Source organism: Dipodomys merriami, unplaced genomic scaffold (assembly GCF_024711535.1).
Source record: "Dipodomys merriami isolate MVZ:Mamm:240054 unplaced genomic scaffold, mDipMer1.0.p SCAF_10, whole genome shotgun sequence".
NCBI lineage: Eukaryota > Metazoa > Chordata > Mammalia > Rodentia > Heteromyidae > Dipodomys > Dipodomys merriami.
The window spans coordinates 26,314,655-26,334,810 of NW_027202271.1; the positions used below are offsets into that span (position 1 = coordinate 26,314,655).

At 43.5% G+C, this 20,156-nt stretch overlaps 1 protein-coding gene across 1 annotated transcript in view; it reads right to left on the minus strand.

Annotated features, from left to right (window-relative positions):
* Nucleotides 1–7,214: 7,214 nt before the first annotated feature.
* The window catches only part of Gns (glucosamine (N-acetyl)-6-sulfatase), a 37,662-nt gene continuing 24,720 nt past the window's right edge, over nt 7,215–20,156 (minus strand). Inside the window, exons 10-14 of the mRNA XM_069988052.1 lie at nt 16,236–16,337; nt 13,086–13,193; nt 12,639–12,749; nt 10,824–10,984; nt 7,215–9,781 (exon numbers count right to left, since the gene is read on the minus strand). Coding sequence (XP_069844153.1) covers nt 9,703–9,781; nt 10,824–10,984; nt 12,639–12,749; nt 13,086–13,193; nt 16,236–16,337 — 561 coding nt within the window. The 3' untranslated portion in view covers nt 7,215–9,702. The remainder of the gene's footprint in view (nt 9,782–10,823; nt 10,985–12,638; nt 12,750–13,085; nt 13,194–16,235; nt 16,338–20,156) is intronic.

The following is a 20,156-nucleotide window of genomic DNA, read 5'->3' on the forward strand; positions in this document are numbered from 1 at the left end:
TTCCTTTAAAAATTACTATTTTGACCAAAGGTGAGTTCTCTTACATGTTTTGACTAGCTTCTGAAAGATTTGTCAAATATCGAAATGCACTTGCTGATGTTGATTTTCTATGGAATCTACACTTTAGTTATCTGCAGTATATAACTTCAATACATATGATCATACAACATTTAAACTTATCTTCACATTGTAAATGCAGTAAAGAGTATGCTATTTTGTTTTCTTTCAGTGCTAGACCAAGTGCTCCACCACTGAGCTACATTCTCTAACCTGGAGAATATATATATTTATTTATTTATTTATTTATTTATTTATTTATTTATATTTTTTTTGGTCCGGTCGTGGGGCCTGAACTCTGGGCCTGGGCGCTGTCCCTCAGCTCTTCAGCTCAAGGCTAGCACTCTACCACTTGAGCCACAGTGCCACTTCTGGCTTTTTTCTTTTCGCTTATGTGGTGCTGAGGAATCGAACCCAGGGCCTTGAGCATGCAAGGCAAGCGCTCTACCACTGAGCCACCTTCCCAGCCCCGAATATATTTATTTTAATGAGAATTATGATTATGGAACTTACTGTAATAGTACTGAAGAACTCAGTATATTGTTTCATGTCCTTGTATTCTGTGATAACTGTATTCTTAGAGCCCTCCCTTTAAAAAATGTTTCGCTTGTTAGTTAGTTCTGCTCTTTGTGTGAAAAGAACTCTGAGCTGCTTAATTTCAGTCATTCAGCAAATATTTATAAGCCACACAGTGGTGTTAGGACGTAGGGAGATGAAGCGAGAGGCATGGATCCTGTCTGTCTCCATGGAAACCAGAGTCCATGTATATAGCACATTGCCAATTGTCATGGAGATAATACTCAAGGTGCTATATGTGTATAACCTAGAAGATTATACACACATAGCTTCCTCAAGGAGGAGAATTCAGAATTTATGGGGGCATCTGCATCAAGGCAACTGGTTTCTGTGGTCTTTTGGGGGTAACATTTTGTCAAGGGCACTCTTTCTGTTTAGTTCTTTATTATAAAAACCTTAAGGCTAGCCGGGCGCTGGTGGCTCACGCCTGTAATCCTAGCTACTCAGGAGGCTGAGATCTGAGGATCACGGTTCAAAGCCAGCCCGGGCAGGAGAGACCGTGAGACTCCTATCTCCAATAAACCACCAGAAAACCGGAAGTGGCGCTGTAGCTCAAGTGGTAGAGCGCTCGCCTTGAGCTGAAGAGCTGAGGGACAGCGCCCAGGCCCAGAGTTCAAGCCCCATGACCGACAAAAACAAAAACAACAACAAAAAAAAAAACCTTAAGGCTAAAGCTTTCTCCTTTTGGCAAGGATGGAGTTAAAATTTACAATGCCAACTACTGTGAATCAAACTCACTTTCTTTTTCCCTGTGAAATGGAGGAGGAAGCACTGATTTGCTTATGGCACAGCTGTGGCTAAAACAAGGCAGTGAATGTAAAGTTACCTTGTATACCGTCAGACCTGGTATGGTAAATGACAGTTTCTAAATGCATATTCTTGCCAAAACTGTCCGGGCCTCTCTACTGCTGGGGCTGAAATGCTTGCCTCTCATGCTGGCACTGAAATTCATCTAGATGTCAATCTGGGTGTTAGTTTCTAAGAGGGGCCTTTTTCTAAGCAGTATCTATCTATCTATCTATCTATCTATCTATCTATCTATCTATCTATCTATCTATCTATCTATCTAATCTATCTCTATATTTGGTTTAAAGTATTTTATTTTTTAAATTTAAAAATAGTGCTTTCCCGTAATTAAAACCTTTTGAACCAAAAACATGTCACTTGGATTAAACTACTTTTGGCAGCTTCTAGGATTGGATTTTATTAGATTTATTTTATGGCCTGCCTGTCCTGCTTCACCCTTCCCCTGACATGCAAATTCTTTCCTTCCCTGCCAGCCAGGCTAGAGGGTGATCTGCTTAGTAGTTCTTCATTTCTGATGTGGAAGGTGACACACTGTCTTTTGTTACTTTTTTTTTTTTTTTTGGTGCTCGGCATTCCCAAGGCCTCATGTGTGCTAAACCCATGCCCTGCTACCAACCCGTACCCCTAACCTAAGTTTAAATGATTTCCTAAACAGCATGTAAATTTCATGCAAACCTGTTTGCATAATGTAAAGTCTTAAATGGCTAAAAGAAAGCAATGCTTCTCTTCATTCATTTTGAAAAGCTGTGGATCTTTGTTTCTTGCATTTCTTTTCATGCTCACTTTTGACTTGCTGAAGTTTTGATTAGACATGGTTGAGGTGGAAGAGCAAGGTGCCTGCTAAATTGGCAGTGGGCACTGCCAAATGCCTTGATTTGGTTTTAAAAATGCATGCTTGCAGAAGGAAATGGGAGTTAAAAACAGAACACTGAAGGTTATAGAGCAATCAGTAGACCAGAAAAAAATCACATAAGGCCTTCCCTTAGGCTGCACACAATAGTCACAAAATGTCTTTCTTCCTTGATAAATTAGAACCAAGGAATGTTGTACAGCTGGGACTGTGTTGCCCGGGCGGGCTCCTGAGTCTAAAATTCAGTGTTAAGTGACATAGACCAGAGATGGCTGTGTGTAAGTGTGGCCTGGAGGGCCTGGACCTTGGTCTCTAGTCAGTGTTTTCATGCATTGTAAAATCTCTCCAGATGGTTGTCTCCTTGGAGACCAAACGCTATTTTCTACTCTCTTCTGCTTTTCTCCTAGTTGTAGGAGTGGTTTATGGGAGTAAATATTTCGTAAGACAGATCTGGAAACAGCCACTCGGCACAGTTTTGAGACAGGACAAAGCTCTCTGGGCATACCCTAACTGCAGCCCCTGCAGTCCAGGTTCACCTCTGGCTGAACTTAAAAGCAGGACTTTGATGGCATTACAGGAAGAAGGCAGAGGACCAGGATGACTGGGGTTGGGGTTTTTGTTACCATTGGGCATGGCCCAGTGGCCCACATTCTTTGTGAGCATCTGGAAGAGTGAGTTGAAGGCCGACGGCTGTCATTGAGGAATGACTTAGAATTATTCATTCTAGATTACACGACATCACCTAAATTGTGTTGATTTCAGGCTTAATCAGGTTGCTGCTCACTTTACCTAGGAGTTAGGGAAGACAGGGCTGGATAGAAAAGTATACAAAGCAGCCACTTTCCTAGGGACTTAGGCAGGACCAGAATCACTTGTGCTGCATTGAAGCGGCTTTCCCAGAGCTGAGAGGGGGCGAGGGGAGTGGAGACAACAGGTGCTCAGAAAGCAAGCCAGAATCTCGGCATGTTGCAGCTGCTGAACGGCTGCTTTTCTTCCCCCGCACCAACTTCAGGGAGTTATGGAGACCTGCTGGATTTGTGACTAGAGCCTACCAGCCAGAGGAGCCTATTAAAATATTTTCCAACAAGTGCTGAGGACATTTTGGCAACCATTCCACAAAGAAGCTTCTACTTGGGCTGGGACCAAGTGCGTATTTATATTCTTTGGATATATATTTTGGATATTTGAGGATCTTTGGATATGCTTTCCCTTTTGGAGGTGACCAGTGCCAGGTACCTGTAGTTCAATGGGTTTTGATAGGAAGGCCTGTTTCATTTTCTCCCTTGTTAAACCCATTTTAGTTTTTAGTCATACATTGCCCCAGATAAGCTTAAAACACCATTTGCTTTATTAGTATGTTCCATGGGTCAGGAGTTTGGGAGCAGCTCAGCTGGATGGTCCTTACTTGGGAGTTTCTTATAAAATTAAAATTGTTGAAGTGGTGCTGTGGTAGAGTGCTAGCCTTGAGCTGAAGAGCTGAGGGACAGCGCCCAGGCCCAGAGTTCAAGCCCCACAACCGACAAAAAAAAATTAATTAAAATTGTTGACTGGGACTGCACATGCCTGATTATGTGTGTGCGCACACACACACACACGCGCATGTGTGTGCACAAACACACGCATGTCAGTATTGGGGCCTTATGCCTTCCTTACTCAGCATTTTCACTCACTACTTAAGCCACATCTCCGGTTGTAGCTTCTTGCTGGTTAACTGGAGAGAAGCTGGATTTGTCTGTCCTGGATTACACTGAATCATGATCCTTAGATCTCAACCTCCTGAGTAGCTGGGATTATAGGTGTGAGCTACTGGTGCTTAACTATGTCCAAACCAAACCCAACTTAAAAAAAAAACCTTAAAGCTAGATAATGAAATTTTAATTTGCTATGTGAGCTTGGGTAAGTAAGTTGATGGGTAAAAACTTGTTGGCATGGGTAAATCCTAAGGAAAAATGAGTTTCAAGTCTCTCTTTGTTCTCTGTATCTTTTGAGGGTCTATCATCATGAGAGCAACATAGATTTTGGGTCTCAAAGGCAGGTGGTCTTAAAATCTCATCCCCCCTATTTTTTTTTTTTTTGCCAGTCCTGGGGCTTGAACTCAGAGCCTGGAACTGTCCCTGAGCTGCTTTTGCTCAAGGCTAACACTCTGCCACTTGAGCTATGGCACCACTTCTGGCTTTTGCTGTTTATGTGGTACTGAGGAATCGAACTTCATGCATGTTAGGCAAGCACTCTACCACTAAGCCACATTCCCAGCCCAAAATCTCCATCTTAAAGACTCAGTTTAGGCTGGTTGCTGGTGGACCCCAGTAATCATAGCTACTCAGGAGGCTGAGATCTGAGGATCATGGTTCAAAGCCAGCCCAGGCAGTAGTGTCTGTGAGACTTTTTTTTTTTTTTGGGTCCATCGTGGGGCCTGAACTCTGGGCCTGGGCGCTGTCCCTCAGCTCTTCAGCTCAAGGCTAGAGCTCTACCACTTGAGCCACAGCGCCACTTGCAGCTTTTTTCTTTTTGCTTATGTGGTGCTGAGGAATCGAACCCAGGGTCTCAGGCATGCAAGGCAAGCGCTCTACCACTGAGCCACCTTCCCTTCCCCTCTGTGAGACTCATCTCCAATTAACCACCAGAAAACTGAAAGTGGTGTAGTGGCTCAAAGTGGTAGAGCACTAGCATTGAGTGAAAAATCTCAGAGACAGCACCCAGGCTCTGAGTTCAAGCCCTCCCCCCCTGCTGCCAAAAAAAAAAATTAGTCTATGACCATCTCATTGGTTTATTTGCGGAGGGTGGGGCTGAGGATGGGCTATGTATCTGAGTTTGTCTTCCTGCCTTTTTCTCCCCAGTGCCTTATATATGTTTAGCAGTATAGACTGCTAAACATATTGTCTTGCATATTGATTCCCTGGCTACTAGGAATGGTCTTGGCAGATGTTTACAGCTTGTGTCTTTGGGGCTCGTCTGTTGGCTCAGGAGACTTCATTATATACATGTACATCCTTTATATCCAGTGGTATGGTAGAAAAGGAGCAAACAGATGAATTCTATAGAGAATTTAGTTCTACAGGACAGGGTACAATCGCAGCAGGAATAGGTGGGTATTCTGACTCAGCAGTCTGTACTTAACTCTTACCAGTGTGAACATTTTCTTTGCTGATGGTTTGACACTGTGATAGAACAGAATTTCCTGTATCCACAATGTTGAGACTCTACCTTCATTTTCTCTAGTATTTAATGGACTGGATAGCTCTCAAAAGTAAGTCTTGAGCACCAGGCACCAGTGGTCCATACCTATAATTTAGCTTCTTAGGAGGCTGAGACTTGGAGGAATTCATTTCAAAGTCAGCCTGGGTAAAAAAAAAAAAAAAAGTCCCCACAGGTTCCAACTAACCAGCAATATGCTGGACTGGGGTGTGGCTCAAATGGTAAAGAGCCAGCCATGAGCAAGCACAAGCCAAGTGATAGTTCAAGGCCCTGAGTTCAAGCCCCAATACTGGCACACACCTCTACCAAAAAAAAAAAAACAACAAAAAAACCCAACTAAGTCTGATCTAAATTTTTTGGCTAATGTTCGTCTTTTCTTCCTTCATTCTTACACAGTTTTGGACTTCTTGAAGTCTAAAAGGCCAATGTCACCTTCATTACTTACCTGAAATGCTTTTTTAGATTTCCATCCAGGGTAAAAATCTCTTCTAACCATGACAGCTACTGTTTTGGGCCCATTCTAGTTTTCTAGCCTGTCTAGATGGAGGAGAAGCATCTAGCTACATTGCTACTAGCCAGCAGCAGCCCCTGTGCACATTCTTTCTGGGTAAGTCAAGACCACAAAGCTCAGAGCACTCTATCCAGGTCATTTCTCTGGATTGTTTTCATTAACCAACTCTGAGGGTGGGGTCATGTCTTCTGATTGCTGCAAAACCATTGGCTCTCAAGCCCAGCATTCCCTTCCTATAACAAACTCTGTGTGTGTGCAGGGTTGGACTGTGCATCATGCCTGCAGGGCTTGGAGTCAAGAATGATCTTGCTCATGCTGCATGCTATGCTGCGGTAGTTCTTTGTCTTTAACCCAGGAGCACGTTAAATTGTAACAGGCTAACTGGTTAGGCTATAAGGATAAACCTCAGAGAAATTACTTGTTTTTCTATAGGAACCTGGCAGCATTTAATCTACTTCACTTATGAGCCGAGAGGTCTAAGGCTGGCAAATTGTGGGCTACTTGTTCTTGTAGTTTTGCTGGAATAGAGCCACACATGCTTATTTACATATTGTCTGGGGCTGTTTTGTGCTACAACGGCAGTTAAGTAGTTGGGAGAAGACCACATGGCCCACAAAGCCTGCTATATTATTCATCCCTTTAAGAAAAAGTTGGGGGGTTGGGATTTAGCTAGTGGGGAGCACTGGCCTGGTGCAAGGCCTGAGTTCAGTCTTCAGCACTTGGGGGGAGGGGAGAAAGAGAGTTGGCTGACTCCTGAAAGGTGGCATTTTTCATTTACGGCCATGGATCATAAGCCTAGATAGCAAAGCAAAAGTACCTGCAAAGGGGAGCTTAATCTACTACTTGAAAGCAGGCCAATATGAGTTTTCTCCAGAGAGCTGAAAAGGAAAAATGATTTATCAGGAAGGATTTTCTTACCTAGGGCTCCATTCAGTAAGGAATGCTCCAATCAGTAAGGACCATGTACATAAGAGCGGCTCAGGTAGCGACTACAGAAAGTGATGAGGAAATAGTCTGTCTTCTCTTGTGAGTGACAGCATTAAACAGCAATATAACAGTGTTGCAGCGCTTATCTGGTATGCATGAGGTCCTGGGTTAGATCCCAAGCACCACAAAAACAACAACAATAGAAAACAAAACCGAACCATGAAGTAGCATCAAGGAAAGCATCATGTCAGAAATATTACTTGCGGATCAAAACAAAAGACACATTCCCACTAGGACAGAAATAATTTTTAATTCATTGAAAAGTGCAGCAGTGAACAGGGTCCATTGAAGGGCACTTTCTAAGTGAAGTGACTGAGATGACAGAGCCAGGGCAGAGTAACTTCTGGAAACAGATGATACAAACAGGAGCTTACAGTATTCACTGAGGACAGCGTGGAGGTAAAACTAAACCCAAGTACACCCATTCAGTCCACTGGTAGGTCAGCTGGAACTACTCTTTGCTTTAAGGATCATGGGCTACCTTCTCTTCTTCCATTAAAAAAAAAAAAAAAAGAAAAAGGACTAATTCCTAGACACTTAAAAATTTAAGAACATTTCTCATGGATTAAGGTATAACTTGCATGGTTATCCTTAGTATTTTGTACAAAAGTCCTAGAATTGTGAATTAAAAGGTGTCTGCAAAAGCACCGTGTGTCAAATTCAAAGATGCTCAAAATGTGTCCCTATGCCGGAAATGGTGTGAGGGAGAGCTTTAGAACAGGAAATCTTGTAAGGCAAAAGAATCTCTTCATTCTGAATAGTTTTATGGTCTTCTAGTCTTAAGGTCACCAACAGACATGGACCTAATCTTACAAGGGAAAATTAAACTCCAAATCAGCACAATTAAAAGAACAAGGTTGGACTCCTGTTGCTGGTCCCTGGTACATAAACAGTCTGGAAACACCTGTGCATTTTTCAGTCTGTTAGGTCATAAATTGAGGTCTCTTCACTCAAATCTCAGGAAATATACTGGAACTGAGGGGGGGGGGGGCTTCAGCGCATCCAGCACCCGCATCTGCTGCTGAACGTAAGAGCAGTGTGGCTGATGTTCCTGTCACTCTTGTTACTACATTTGCTTTCTGGAACCAGCAGCCCGAAACTGAGTAAGGTGACATCATAGCCCAAGACCTGGTAAGAGTTGTTTCTTTTTATTTGGGAATAACAGTGGTCAACTTTCATTAATGTTGAAGTTGACTGAGAATGTTAAGAATCAAAATGGAGAATAAAGCCAATAGCCATATTCAAGTCTACAATTTACTTTTAGTTACAGGATTGTTTTAAAACATTTTCCCCCTTAAAGAAAACACAGTAGAAATGTTCATCTCATTTTTCTATTTACCTCTGGCTGCTACCACAATTGCTGGCTGCGAATGCATCATGGCTATTTAGCTCGAGAAGTGGCTTATGGCCTTGTCTTTTTAAAATAAAGAGCTTAAAGCTCAACAGAAGGCAGTAAGTAAAGCTAAAATCACTTAAGTTGAACTGGTTAGAATCCATAGCTCTTCCTTTTCCTCTGCTTTTCCACCAGTAATTAGCCTTTCTATGAAGATGTTAGAGACAGACTAGATCTTCAAGCCAAGAAACATAAATGTTCTAAACAGCAAAGAGCACAAAGGACCCGATTTCACAGGGGAATACTAACTGGAACCCTCATTATTCAAGACAGGATGAACCTATCCGAAAGGCAAGAAGGATGTGGGATAGTTCGTAATTGCATCAACTATCAGAAATGGTTCCATCTTAATATAAACGGAGAGAACAATAGCGAAAAGAAGGTAGCGACAATGACTGCAGCCGGCAATGTCATGCAGGCTCTCTAACGGTACAGATGCCAACTCATCAACTCAAGAGCCTTACCTATCTCCCAAAGGTCCTCAGAAAATAACTTTTCCCAACTCTTGGCAGTTTTTGCCCCCCGCACTGCTCAATCTCAGCCACTTTGGAAGGGGAATATCTTTAAAGAGACATTTTCTCAGCACTCCAGGCCTGACAAGCATTCCATGGGCTTGGCGGCCACTGGAAAGCAGATGGGTGTCACCTCCAGGAGCTTCTTGGAATCCTCCTCTGACATAAGTCTGCTGCTGTTGGTGCAGCACCAGCCCAGAATTCCAAAAACCAACAGAATGAATGGACAGATTTGCCATGCTGATTGAGTTTATAAACAACATACCCCTACTTATCTGAAATCAAAGGCTCTGTTTCTAATCAGATGGTTCAACTCTAGTGGTTATTTTCAAGCCACATGATGTTAGTATTTTTGATGGTGAAGTGGTCAGACTGAAATGCTATGCAGGTCATGTGATATTAGGTGCGGCTAAATACCAAAAGGTTTTCTTCTTCTTCTTTTTTTTTTTTTTTTTTTTTTTTTTTGCCCTAAAGTATTGCTGTTTACCTGAATAGGTTTATCAGTTCAGACTTGGGCCACGTGGGAATGATCAGAACAGTGGTCCCGGGTCAGGAGGGACATGGTGACGACACAGACCTCAGAAGTGCTCGTCCACTTAGAAAAAAAGACCAGGGTCGGCCACTGCTGACACAGGGGCAGCTTCACAGTTTAACATGTCACACAAGCCAGCTATCAGGTGGGCTCTTTGAGGACTTAAAATGGCCAGTCCAGAGCTCTTCCAGGCCTGGTCTCAAGGAGCTATGGACACCCACTACAATCACTTCATGAGAAAGAGGCGTGCAGGGATCCAGCGGCAGAGGCTGGGCACAGTCGCTACAGAAAGTGTTTTGAGAACCTTCGCCTCCGGATGCTGCCATGGTTGCTGAACATGAGACGGGGGTCAAACCTGTACCTGGGGATGACGAAAGGAAATGGTCACATGCACTGTAGTTATTAAGTTCTTTGGTATTAGTAATAATAACAGCAGGAAAAGCTATAAAAGAAAGCACTAGAATTGAGCTGTACAAATTTATATGGTACAATTTGGTTTTTTTTTTTTACATGTATACACATAATCATCTAGGTTTTTGTTGCTCTATGGTGCTGGGGATTAAACCCTGGGCCTTGAACACTGTAGGCAAGCCCTCTACCACGGAGCTACTTTGCCAGCTCTCATCTTGTTTTCGTGTCTTACAATCTATGTCTCTGGCTGTACATACACTATTTAAGATTAAACAATAACATCTCTAATAAGTAGCCTATCATTCAATTTCTCTACTCATTCTCCTACATTTATCTTTAATTTACAGTGAAGATAAAATTGGACATGAAGATGGCTAAATAAGTTATAACCTGGAGTATCTCTTCCCTCTGTCTTTAGCACCACGGTGTGGAACTAAAGTCACCCTTCTCCAGTGACACTCTTCATACTCTTCAAGCATGAAACATGACATGGTTCTTGCCACAACAATCGGGACACACAGGGTGCTGACACTGACAGTCCTGATACAGATGGGGCCCAGGGTAAGAGGAGCAAATCTCACCTGGCAAGTGTAGGATTATGCAGTCCACTATCTGATTTTATATCTATCTTCATGGGTATTTAATACATGAAATTTGCTGGTCACCACTCAAGTTTCTCTATTTGGGGCTTGGGAAGCATGACGTCTTGGGAGCTTTAGCACAGGGCAGCACCGGGTCCAGGGTCACTTAAAGAAGCCCAGGTGCTGCCACAGCTGGAGAGGATCTGGGGAGCAGCACCATGTCTGTGGCCGGAGCACCCGCTGTGAGGAGACAGCTGAGGGCCAAGCAGCTTATTTCCCCAGCATCACAGGCAGACACAGCAAAGCACAACGAACACAGCCCAGCTCAGACCAGCCAGACTCCCTTTGACTTCCAGAACAGTGTGACGCCTGGAGACAACCCAGCAAAGAAACTGAAGACAGGAAACTTACCCAGGGTCAAAAATTCCTGGAGTACGACAGGTTGGCCCAGAACAGGACTGTAACATCATCAACCGGTAGTTCATCTTTCCTAAAAGCTCTGGGTCTATACTTTTAGCGATGTTAGTGATTTGGTCTGGGTCTGCAGTCAGATTATAGACTTCCACAAACACCTAGCAGCAATGAAAGAAGAAAACAAAAACAGAAGTTGAAGAAACAACTCCTAAGGCAAGTTATTTCTGAAGAAAGAAAGAGGTAAGTGAAAAACTAAAAAGCCAAAACCCAAGGCCCAGCAAAACATCATCTGGTCTAAAGATATTCCAAGGGCCAAGCTGTGCACTTGGAATGACACTGCATTTTGCATTGCTTTGGGTCTACAGCCTGGTGCTGGAAAAAGGCTAGCTATACATGCTTGCCTTTGGGCCAGCAGCAGGTGAAACATTACCTACCTTCTGTAATCAGAGCAGAGAGCAGAAGGCAGGCCCTCAATGGAAGGTCTCAGAAACCAGACTTTGTAATAAGGCCACGGAAGTACAGTTAACATTAGAAGGCTTTTACCTTATAGTTGTGTAGTTCAAATGAGAATGACTATGGAAGTGCCCCAATTTGTGTTAGACACACATTGTTTTCCTACTTTAAACAGTAGTTGGGAATGCTTATCACCAATCAGAGGACACATTTTTTGGGGGGGGGTTGGTCCTGGGGCCTGAACTCTGGGCCTGGGCGCTGTCCCTCAGCTCTTCAGCTCAAGGCTAGCACTCTACCACTTGAGCCACAGTGCCACTTCCGGCTTTTTTTCTTTTTTGCTTATGTGGTGCTGAGGAATCGAACCCAGGGCCTCAGGCATGCAAGGCAAGCGCTCTACCACTGAGCCATCTTCTCAGCCCTAGAGGACACATGTTTTAACTCTTCTTTTTTTTTTTTTTTGCTTATGTGGTGCTGAGGAATCGAACCCAGGGCCTCATGCATGCAAGGCAAGCACTCTACCACTGAGCCTTCTCCCCAGCCCACATGTTTTAACTCTTAACCTTACACATCTAGTTTCAGAACTTCACCCTCTAATTAATATGCTGACTAATACGATTGGAGCCAGGTGACAAGCAAAGAAGGTAGTGCTCAGTGCCGCCTAGCAGGACTTCCTCACTGGTAGGTATCCAGCTGATAACCATTATGAGGAGTTTAGTGGAAGTGCTCTTGTTGTTCCATGAGCTTTTGGTAAAAGGAAGAATGGGCCTGGGACAGAAAAGCATCTGCTCCCCATGGTGGGATGGGAATTGCCAGATGTGTAGGGAGCATAGGCTGCTAATGGCCTGCAGTCCCGAGGGATGGAAGCCATCCCATCCACAGCAGCTTCCAGATAACCAGTGTTGACCAGTGGAGGCCAAAACCCACCTCCCAAGGCTGTGGCTCTGGGTCTTTGTCACCTTCTCTAATCTACAGAGTGACACCTGAGGGTGTGGGGTGGGGACACGAGTTTCTGAGTCAGTCAGCTGCTCCTTAGCTTCCTAGGAAGCTCAAGTAGTACACTCTCACCCCAACTACGGGGTGGGAGTGGGGGGAGTGAAGCTGGCAGCACAGGCGGGGAGCACTGTGAGTTCCAGTGAACTGGGCATCGAAAGCAAGCATCCTGTCACTGATGTGAGAATTGAGGTGTGGCCTTATGAAATTCTGTGTTCTTGACAGAAGGAAACAAAGTGAAAGTGTAGAGAAGAAACATATCTTCCGTGAGGCGCCCCCTGGGAACTGCTCTTCAGCCCCTGAGTCCAACCAACCAAGCCTGGGGATGAGGAAAAGGGGACGGGGGAGACAGGGAGATGCCATCCTTACCTCCTGGTCATCAAACTCACAGTACTGCAAATTCCACAGTGCTGACACTGTCCTCACACACGCGTATGTATTATTGTAAGCATCTTCACATACACAGTCTGGGAAACATTGCTGTAGGGAGATTTTAAGGTTCAATGAAGATTGTGTTTCCATAGCAACAAAAACTTAGTTGCCTACAAGGACTAAAACTGGACACAGGATTGTGGCAGTCACGTCAGGTGGGAACCCCATCTTCATCAGATTCCGCTACTGGTACTGGGAGAGGTAGGGAGAAGGGAAAGGGAACCACTAAGGCAAGAATTTGGGCATGTGGTTCCATAACTTGGAAGAACTCAAAGTGAACCTTCTGATAATGGGGTGACTAAGGACTAGCACCCTAAGGGTTTTAATACTTTGTGCATCTAATTAGCACCTTGCTGTGTTTTTGGCGAGCCAATGTCTACTCACGGACACTCCAGGACTCAAGGAAGGACAGGTTGGGTCAGTGACATTCCGGCCTTCTCCTTGATATTCCACCAGAACATCTGATCGCCATGTCAAATTACTAGCTCCTCTCTAGAAAAAAAGAGCAAAGGTGGTTTCTGTAAGGTATATAGGCTAGGCTGTGATGTCAAAGATGACAAAGTTTCGGGGCTGAGAAGGTGGCTCAGTGGTAAGAGTGCTTGCCTTGCATGCTCGAGGCCCTGGGTTCGATTCCTCAGCACCACATAAGCAAAAAGAAAAAAGCCGGAAGTGGCGCTGTGGCTCAAGTAGTAGAGTGCTAGCCTTGAGCTGAAGAGCTGGGGGACAGCGCCCAGGCCCAGAGTTCAGGCCCCACGACCGGACCCAAAAAAAGAAAAAGATGACAAAGTTTCTAAGAAACTGATAAAGGGGCTTGGGGATAAAAGGAACTGGCTCAAGAGAATGGCTGACGTGATGCATATGAAAGCTACTGAGTATCAGGTTTGGTATTTACAGCTTTTCAAGTGATGGGCGAAAGCTTTGAACATTTAATAGTTCATTCCCAAGACAACTTCTGTGAAGCTAGCCAGGAAACAGAAACCAACAAAGTAACTCAACAGGAATCAGTTACTGGGTGCAAGTTGTTTGAAGTCCAGATTAGACTGTGCTTTTTAAAACCACTTATAATCTCTAAGAACTGTTCTAAACTACGTAATAGACAGGAGGACAGAAACAAAACGAAACAGACTGGAGCTGCACAGGAGGCACTGTGCCAGGTTCCTGGGGGCTCAGAAGGAGGGTACTGTGCACATTCGTAGTATGGAAGGAAAGAGGAGGCAGCATTTGAAATGCAACACTTTAAGACAGGAATACAGATGGTGAAAAAGAGGAAGAATCTAGAACAAGACCAAGCTTCTGGATCAAAAGCACATGAATATCTTAGCCTTGTGAAACTTAGCTTTCATCTGCAGTCAAGGTGGTGAGGTGGATTGGGACCCACACAGGACAAGGCCCTGAACATTAGGCTCTATAACTAATAGCACACAGACTGGGCACAGTGGGAGTACCTATAGTCCCAACTACTTGAAATACTGGGTCAGGAGGATCAGTTGAGCCTATGAGTTTGAAGCCAGCTTGGAAAAAATACTGAATGCACCTATCTTATAAATCAATGAGTGAATGAATGAATGAATGGTAGGTGATAGAGCAGAAGGGGGGAGGTGCTGTTTTTTGCTGTTGTTTCTTCCTTTGCTTGGTACCAGGGATTGAACCCATAGTCTCAAGTGCTTTACAACTGAAGCTATCGCCCCCAGTCCTGGAACAGGAGTTGAGCAGGGATTTCATGCAATTTAGACTGTGCTTTAGAAGTCAGTCTTCAGCAGAATCTAGAACTGGAATGGCAACAACTGAGGAAAACCTGGTTAGAAGAGGCTCGATGTGAGCCAAAGCCTTCCTTATCAAAGGTCAGGTGGGAACCTGTTTGAACTGCACAATCTCAGGCTCTACTCTGGCTGAGAAGGGTCATTCATTCATCCACTCATTCAGTGGTGCTGGGGATCAAATCAAACATGTTAGGCAAGTGTTCTACCACGGGGCCACTTCCTCAGCCATTTCAGTCCTGATGAGCCAAAAAAACAAAATCTGTGTTTTTGTTTTGTTTTGTTTTTGGTGTTGGTCCTGAGAGCTCTTTGTGCTCAAGGCCAGCACTCTACCACTTGAGCTACAGTGCCACTCCAGCTTCTTTGGTGGTTAATTGGAGGTTAAGTCTCAAAGACTTTCCTGCCTGGGCTGGTTTTGAATGGAGATTCTCAGATCTTAGCTTCCTGAATAGCTGGGAATGCCAGGGGTGAGCCACTGGCACCTGGCAAAAATCTGTATCTCTATAAGAGCCTCAGGTGATTTGCAAGCACAGTAAAATCTGCAAAAAAACAAAAACATAAAAAAACCCACCACCACCACCACCACCACTACCACCAACAACAAAACAGTGGTTCTGGGCACAAGCAACATCAACAGCATCTGAGAACTCGTGACAAATACACATTCTCAGCTCCTGATGATGCAGTGATCACACGATCCCCTCAAGCCTTTCTGAAGAGTATTAGTTTGCAAATCATTGCTTCTAAACACTAATGCAGGGGGAGCATAGTGAGGAGCAATCACTAGCTTTTAAAAGGCCTTGACTGCTAAGAAAGGGGGAGTAGGAAAGGAACTATTTCCTAACTCACAGTTAGCAATGAAACCCGAACAGTCCTTAGAGGTTCAGCAGCTCCTCTTCCTCCTTGAGTGCTCACAGTTCCCTCCCCACCAGGGGCTGGGAGACCAGAAAGCGTATCTGCCATGCAGATAAGCACCCTGGAGCCCCACTCTTGAGTGTCAAGCGTTCAGGAGAAAATCCTACCTATGAAGTCTAGAGGAGTGGCTCTTGAACATGGTTACATAATAAAATCAACCTGGGAGCCTACAAAGTCCCAAGGGCTGGTTATAGGCCTTGCAATTAAGTCAGACTCTTGTTATGTTCTCATCTATCTTTACTCCCCCAAATAGGCAAATTGTCTGAGAATGATTTCTCAGAACAAATCCATCCAGAATATTCTGTGATGTGTCTTGCTAAACTAGCCTCCTGACAGGTTTTACTGCTTATACCACTAAGAACAGTGTATGAACAGTTTCCAATTCTTCAGACTTGTACAAATACTGGGTAAAAATCTTTTTAATCTTTGCTAGGTCATAAGTGAGAAAGTTCTCCTTCGGCTAAGCATTTCTTCTTTTGCATTGATTCTGGCCATTTCTAAGTCTACTGAGTTGAGTTTTCACTTTTTTTTTCTGGCCATTTCTGGAGGTTCATTTTTGCTTCCTAGAACTTACATATTTTAGGACTATCCTTTTTCACATGTTTCTAGTATTTTCTCAATTTTCACCTATAAAGTTTGTTTACAGTGGTTTTTCTGGGAAGACAGAAAAAGGAGAATACCCAATGCTGAAGTTTACACATGGTCCAGTCAGTCTTTTTCCTCTAGAAAACTCTTTCTACCACAAGATCAGAGAAGAATTCTGTTCTCTGTCCCCCTGTTGAATAGCTTTAAGATTTAAGTCTTCACATTCCTAGAATTTATTCAATTTCAGCTCAGTGTTGACTGAGGGCCTTGTACTCACCAAAATGGGCAAGAAGGACATTCCATCCATATGCGTCTTATTCAGGTCATAGCCAGCAATGTCCAAAATTGTAGGACCCAAGTCAATGTTGGCCACGAGCATCTATAAGAATGAGGAAATAACAATCTAGTAATACAATTGGGCCCATTCCCTTCTGTCATCCATACTAAAGCTCTTATTCCGACAACTTCTCTGAGACAAGGAACACTCATGGCTCATTCTCATTTTGATCTTACAGTTTCATATGTTCAAATATGACTTAAAAAGGCAAAATGAAAAGTTCTTGCTGTCACCAACAGTGTAACTCACTGTCACTGGCCAGAATATAGTCAAATCAGTTCACTAAATTTGACTTCATGTGGGCTCCTAACACTTTTTAAAGCTATAAAGTTTGGGGGCCTGGGAAGGTGGCTCAGTGGTAGAGTGCTTGCCTTGCATGCATGAGGCCCTGGGTTCAATTCCTCAGCACCACATAAGCAAAAAGAAAAAAGCCAGAAGTGGTGCTGTGGCTCAAGTGGTAGAGGGCTAGCCTTGAGCTGAAGAGCTGAGAAACAGCGCCCAGGCCCAGAGTTTAGGCCCCACGACCTGACCCAAAAAAAAACCCCCAAAACTATAAAGGTTGGATAGTTGCTACCAAAGAAAATGATCAGCCCTTTTATTGCTTTCCAAAGCAATAGAATTGCTTGAAAATAAAATTGAAAAAAAAAAAGATTTCCTATTAGAGCAGGGCGCCGGTGGTTATATCCTATAAAGACAGCTACTTGGAAGAACGGGAGGATTGGAGTTTCAGACCATCATGAGCAGAAAAGTTTGTCAGACTTCTTTTCAACTCATAACAGGATGCCAGTAGCTCAAGCTTGTAATCTAAACTTCATGGAAAGATGGGATTGGAAGGATCAAGGCTCTAGGCCTACCTGGGAAAAGGAAGTATGTTAGACTCCATCTCAATAGGGGGAAGCCGGGTGCAGTAGTGTGCGGCTGTCATCCTAGGAATGGGAAGCCTAAAATAGTCAGACCAAGCTCCAGGTACGCACCTAGGCAGGAAGGAAGACCCCCATCTAGAAACTATGCAGTGAATAACAAGCCTAGAGGCTCAGCAATGGAGGACCAGCTAAGTAAGTATGAGGCCCTGAGTTTAAGCCCTAGTACTGCCAAAATAAAAGTTTATGGGTTTTTTTTTGTGTGTTGTTTTTGTTGGTCATAAGCTTGAACTCAAGGCCTGGGTACTGTCCTTGAGCTTTTTGCTCAAGACTATAGTGTTCTACCACAACTCCACTTCTGATTTTCTGGTGGTTAATTGGAATTAAGAGTTCCATGGACTTTCCTGCTCAGGCCCCTGTGAACCGTGATCCTCAGATCCCAGCCTTCTGAGTAGCTAGGATTACAGGCCTAAGCCACCAGAGCCCAGTTCTAAAAAAGGTTTCATTAGGCATGGCTCAGCAATAGAGGACCAGCTAGCAAGTATGAGATCCTGAGTTTAAGCCCTAGTACTGCCAAAATAAAAAACGTTTTCATTAGGCTTTTCTTGTTAATTTTTTTGAGACAGACTAGCCTTGAACTCAAGCTTGCAACAAAACCTCAAAGGCTGCAAGAAACTTACTCCAACTATATATCCACAAAAGTTTCCTTAAGGGAGGTGGGGAGGGAAGGGATAGTAGGGGAAAAACAAAGGAGGGGGTAACAATGCTCAATAGGAAATGTACTCATTACCTTACTCATGTAACTGTAACCCCTCTGTACAGTATCTTTACAATAAATTTTTTTAAAGTTTCCTTAAATTGCATAAAACAGAAACTTTAAACAAAATTCTAGAACCTAATGGCAATCATGTATTTATACTTTGCCATATTTTCTTGGCTTAGTAGATTTACTTTTCCCTCTATGTACAATGCTTCTCCAGGGTTTAAACCAGCACTGTCTTTCTGACTGTCTATGTATCTATCTATATGGGGGTAAATACATAATAACCACATTAGAATTAAAAAACAATAAAATTATATATATATATATATATATATATATATACATACATACACACATACATAATTTAACCCAATATACAACATTACTATTCCCACAGGCAATAAGTATGAAAAAAAGAATGAGATTCTGTATCTGTTTTAACCCATCTTACATTTTACATGGTAATGTTTTCATTTGAGCTATCCACGTCTCATTGCTCAACAACCCCAAGACTGGAGGCCACTGCAGTGGACAGAGGACTGAGTAAAACTTTTCTGGCTAAGTTTTGAAGCCACCTGGTCACCAGGTAGAAAAGCCTGAGAATGGTGAAACGAGTGGGTGGGTGAGCACATGCAGGAGTTAACGTTTACTGAGCTCCCAGTCTTCCATATATTTTAGGGTTATTCTTATATATTCCTTTCAGCAATCCTGGGAAGCAACACTTCATTTTGTAAGTAAGACATGAAACAAAGACCTTATAATCCTAGCTACTCAGGAGGCTGAGATCTGAGGATCTTGGTTCAAAGCCAGCCTGGGCAGAAAAAGTTGCTGAGACTCTTATCTCCAATAAACCACTAGAGAACAGGAGGTAGCACTGTGGCTCAAAGTGCAAGAGGTCTAGCCTTGAGCTCAGGGACAGCAACCAGGCCCCAGAGTTCAAGTCCTACAACCACCACCACCAACACAAGGAGTAAGTATAACAAAGTTAACAGCTTGTAACTGACCGACTATCTTTGGCTGGAAGAAGTAACTATTTGCAATTGTTGAGAAAAGTTGGAATACTCTAGGAGAGGCGAAGGAAGGAAAGAAGGAAAGAAAGAAAGAAAGAAAGAAAAAAAGACAAGAGATAGGGAGGGAGGGAAGAAGGGAAGGAGGGAGAGAGAGAAAGAAAGAAAGGAGGAGGGAAGGAAGAAAAAGGAAAGCAAGCAAGCAAGCCAACTAACCCTGTCACTTTTAAACACAAAATCAAAAGCCTAGCTATGAAAGGTAAGGGGGCATCTTCAGAGCATTGTTGGACAGGGGTCAGGTTTCTTGATGGCCAGGATAGCTCTCAGAGGAGAAGTGATATATATCCTGGCTCTGAATCAATCTGTACGTCTCTCCAGCTGTCAGAAATTGCCATTCAGTGGAGATAGTTCAGGGACAGGCAATTCCACAGGTCACTAAGAAAGATACTCTCCAGAGCTAGGTCTCCAGGGGATTATACAAATCCAGTTCCAACCAAGTCCCCCGGCAAAGTGAGCAGCCAGGAACAGCCATAAGTCTGGTATGAACAGGGTAGAGACAGCCACAGGAAACGAGAGTCTCTAGAGAGCCTATAACTTGACTGGAGTGAAGCCAATTACACAGGCACTACTGATGTGTCTAACGCAGTTTTATAAGAAAAAGGGTAAATACCAAAATGACAAAAGTCCCCGGAGATATAAAACAATGACTGCCACACAACAAAAACTGCCTCAAGGACCAGCAGCTGTGTGAGGGGAGGCTTTTTTTGGTTTGTTTTTGAGACAAAGTCTCTCAGTGTAGCCCATGCTGTCCTCTTACTCACTGTCCTCTTGCCTTAGTCTCCCATAGGCTGGGATTATAGAGATGTGCCACTATGTCTGGCTGATGGGAGACTCACGTAATTCTCCTGTTAGGATTCAAGTACACACACATTCTGATCAGATCAAAGTGCCTGAGAGACCTGGAACATGAAACTGAGGGGTTTTATGTAGCTTCGGTAGCCAATATTTGTAATTACTGAAATTAGTTACACCTAGTTACATTGGGAATTGAGCTATAACAACCTCCTACTTCATGACACAGGAGAGCAAGCTTAATTTGGGTCCAAATTCCTAAAACTCTTTTTGAATAACCAAACCCAGAGCTAGATTAATGTCTAGCCAGAGCAGAAAATGTCAGGCAATCTCTGGCATCCATACGAACTACCTGCTTCCAAAGGGCAGGCACAGAGAC